Source organism: Otolemur garnettii, unplaced genomic scaffold (assembly GCF_000181295.1).
Source record: "Otolemur garnettii isolate 467f Iridium unplaced genomic scaffold, OtoGar3 scaffold00018, whole genome shotgun sequence".
Lineage (NCBI taxonomy): Eukaryota > Metazoa > Chordata > Mammalia > Primates > Galagidae > Otolemur > Otolemur garnettii.
In genome coordinates, this window is record NW_003852413.1 from 2,036,171 (window position 1) to 2,039,013 (window position 2,843).

The following is a 2,843-nucleotide window of genomic DNA, read 5'->3' on the forward strand; positions in this document are numbered from 1 at the left end:
GGATTACGGGGGAGTCTGTAGGGAACACTGTCCGTCCCCAAGGCAGCGGAGGGTAATGCAGGGATTACGGGGGAGTCTGTAGGGAACACTGTCCGTCCCCAAGGCAGCAGAGAGTAATGTATGGTTTATGGGGTCCAAGTTTGACTATAAAAATAAAGATTCTTAAGAAAAGGCAAGAGGAAGTTAACCAAACTGAGGAAGGAGCTACTGCGGACCAGACCAGATGAAGCTCTCGTGCCTTTGCATTTTGTTTCTTCCTTATTTTCTGGTTAAATAAAGGTTCCTCTGCGGATCCAGGCTGGGCACATCCTGACACAGACCCTCTCTAATGATGAAGAAAATGCCTCATTTTGTTTCTGCAGGATTTCTAATTTCCTTTCCTGAAATTAGAAAGTTGTTTCTGGGAGGACTTCTCTCCCTGAGGGAGTGTGGACTGTAAATGGAACACTACTGGACAGAGGCAATAGAAGCCTGCTCACAAACACAGAAGAACTGGACACAGCAGGCCTGGCACCGTGGCCCTGCTTAGAAGAGGACCAATTTTACACCGTCCATTGTTGAACAATCAGGCAGCCCAAGCCTCTGCCAGCCAAAATCCCACCTGCCACCTGCCATTGACACACAGCCTCCTTCCTCCTTCCTACTTGAGTAAACAGAAAGCATCAGTGCTGCCACCTGCCTGGCTTTGTCTCATAGCTGTTATCATTACATATTTTGCTTTGAAAACTAGTTTATTTGTTTACCGCTCACCTTGCAATCTCATGACTTAAGCTAATCTGGAAGCACACAACAGAAAAAGGAAATAATTTTTGCAATTCTTTTATAATGTTAGAAAAGCCACAGCCAAAAAGCATCAAAAACATCTGGGGAAATGGCACAGGGCTGCACTGCTGCTCACCTTCTCACCACCACCAGCAAGCACAGGCTGCTGTTAACGTTCTCACATTTACAGATACTTATTTTCTCCACCCCTCTTTTGCTGACTGAGATTCTTGGTGTCCTGTTGCAACTGGACACTAGCTACCAGCTGCCCCAGCGACTAAGTGAACTGTACAGCAGAAGGGAGGCTGGTGCATTTTGCGGCCCTGATGGAGATAAACTGCTCTTCTGTCTTGGAAATGATCTCTGAGCAGGAGTGAGGTTTGGCTAGTGAAGACTGATGCCCACCCTGCGCAGTGTGGGCCACAGCCTTCATAGAGGAAGTACCAGCCCTCCTGGAAGGAGGGGGCTAGTGTCCCTGGGTAGGTGGATGAAGAGACATATACCCGAGCTTTATGGACACAAAGTGACCTAATCAGCTCTCTGGGGCAGGTGGAGAGCCTGCCCTGCCTGCTTGCAGGATGCAGCGGCCCAGCTGAGGCATGAGTCCCTCACACTTAGGGATCCTCAGCCATATGCACAGATGGGGTGGGGCTCCCCCCCTCCTGCAGCCCCGTAGGCATTCACAGCTCCCTGCAAATCCAGCACCCCCAATTACTAGAAACTGCGCTCAGCATCTGAAGTGAGGTATCAGACCTTGATGGCTGCACTGACCAGTGGTTTGTAAACACCTATGATGTCGACCAACCCACACATCTGCCCCACAAATACACATTCACTCAAGCAAAAATTTTATAAAATCTCCCTAAGTTTACCTCCCATGACACCCTCTAGATCCTCCTATCCCACTAATCACAAAATCAGATGGCAGGACGATGGCAGTGATCTCCCAGCCCGTGAACAGGACATACAGGAGCTTGAATGGCATGCCCTGAGAGGGCCTCTCCTCACAGCAGCCACAATGACAAGCCCCTGAAGAGGAAGACTGGGCACAGCGTGCTGCGCCATGAGCTCATCATGACCTGTGATGTGCCCTGAGCCGTGCCAGGGTAGAGGGGCTGCAGCAGCTTCTCACTTCCTCCTGAGTGCAGACTGGAGAGCAGCGAGGCTGCTGCAAACATACCCAGCGCACCCTGAGCAGGGGATGCAGTGATGTTAGCAGAGCAGCCCTTCAGGGACAAAGCAGCTGCAGTGACTCATGCCCCGACTGTGGCAGGGCCAAGGCCTGCACTTCCACATGTCCTGGGTACTGGGTGGGGGCTTCCTCCCCACGGGAGACCTCAGCAACCCTCACCTGCAAGACGATGGGCAGCTGCTCAGGGGGATTCCGGTTCTCCACGCCCATGGTGAGCCACACCTGGAATGCTGTCAGCTGCTCTGCAAAGAACGGGCTGTGCTGTGGACAAGCAGAGGAGGCTGTTAGGGGCGGGCGTGTGGTGCGAGGGTGGGGGTAGTGTAGGTGAACAGTGCACTCACTCTAGGAATACCGTGAGAGTCCACAGAGTTGGTGACTAGAACAGATGGGGTGAGGGAGGAAAAAGGTTGAGGGCTGCTCCGAGGCCTGTGGCCTGGGCAAGGTCAGTGCCACCACACAGAGCTGGGGAAGCTAGGGGAGGAGCACGTTGGGAGCCAGCCTCCAGGGACCAAGGCTGGGCCAAACACATACATTTAGGAGTCAATGGCACATAAAGCTTTTCTAAGTTAAGTGAGAAGAGAAGGGAGCCAAGGAGATGAGGTGGAGTCTGAGGAGGGGTCGTGCAGGCATAGCCATGGAGAGGAGGGTATGTGAGGGGCCTGGACACTGGAGCCATGTGTTTCAAGAGGGACGATATAGGTAGTAGACCCAGAGCTAGCCACGACAGGCTCAGCAGCTCAGAGGTCACTGGGACCAGTAAGAGCAGTCTGGGGACCCCAGCACCCACGGTTCACTGCAGGGACTTGGTTGCAGATGGAAGGAGAACAATGAGCAGGGCCAGGAGGTGCACTTCCCAGGGGAGATGGGGAGCAGGCCCAGGGTGGTCTGG

The 2,843-nt window shown here is 53.1% G+C and overlaps 1 protein-coding gene across 2 annotated transcripts in view; it reads right to left on the reverse strand.

The window, feature by feature from the left end:
* Nucleotides 1-2,843, reverse strand: part of RPTOR (regulatory associated protein of MTOR complex 1) — a 319,730-nt gene that overhangs the window by 80,869 nt on the left and 236,018 nt on the right. For both annotated transcript variants that reach the window (XM_003786071.3, XM_023511133.1), the window contains one exon: nt 2,114-2,215. In XM_003786071.3, the coding sequence (XP_003786119.1) occupies nt 2,114-2,215 (102 nt within the window). The remainder of the gene's footprint in view (nt 1-2,113; nt 2,216-2,843) is intronic.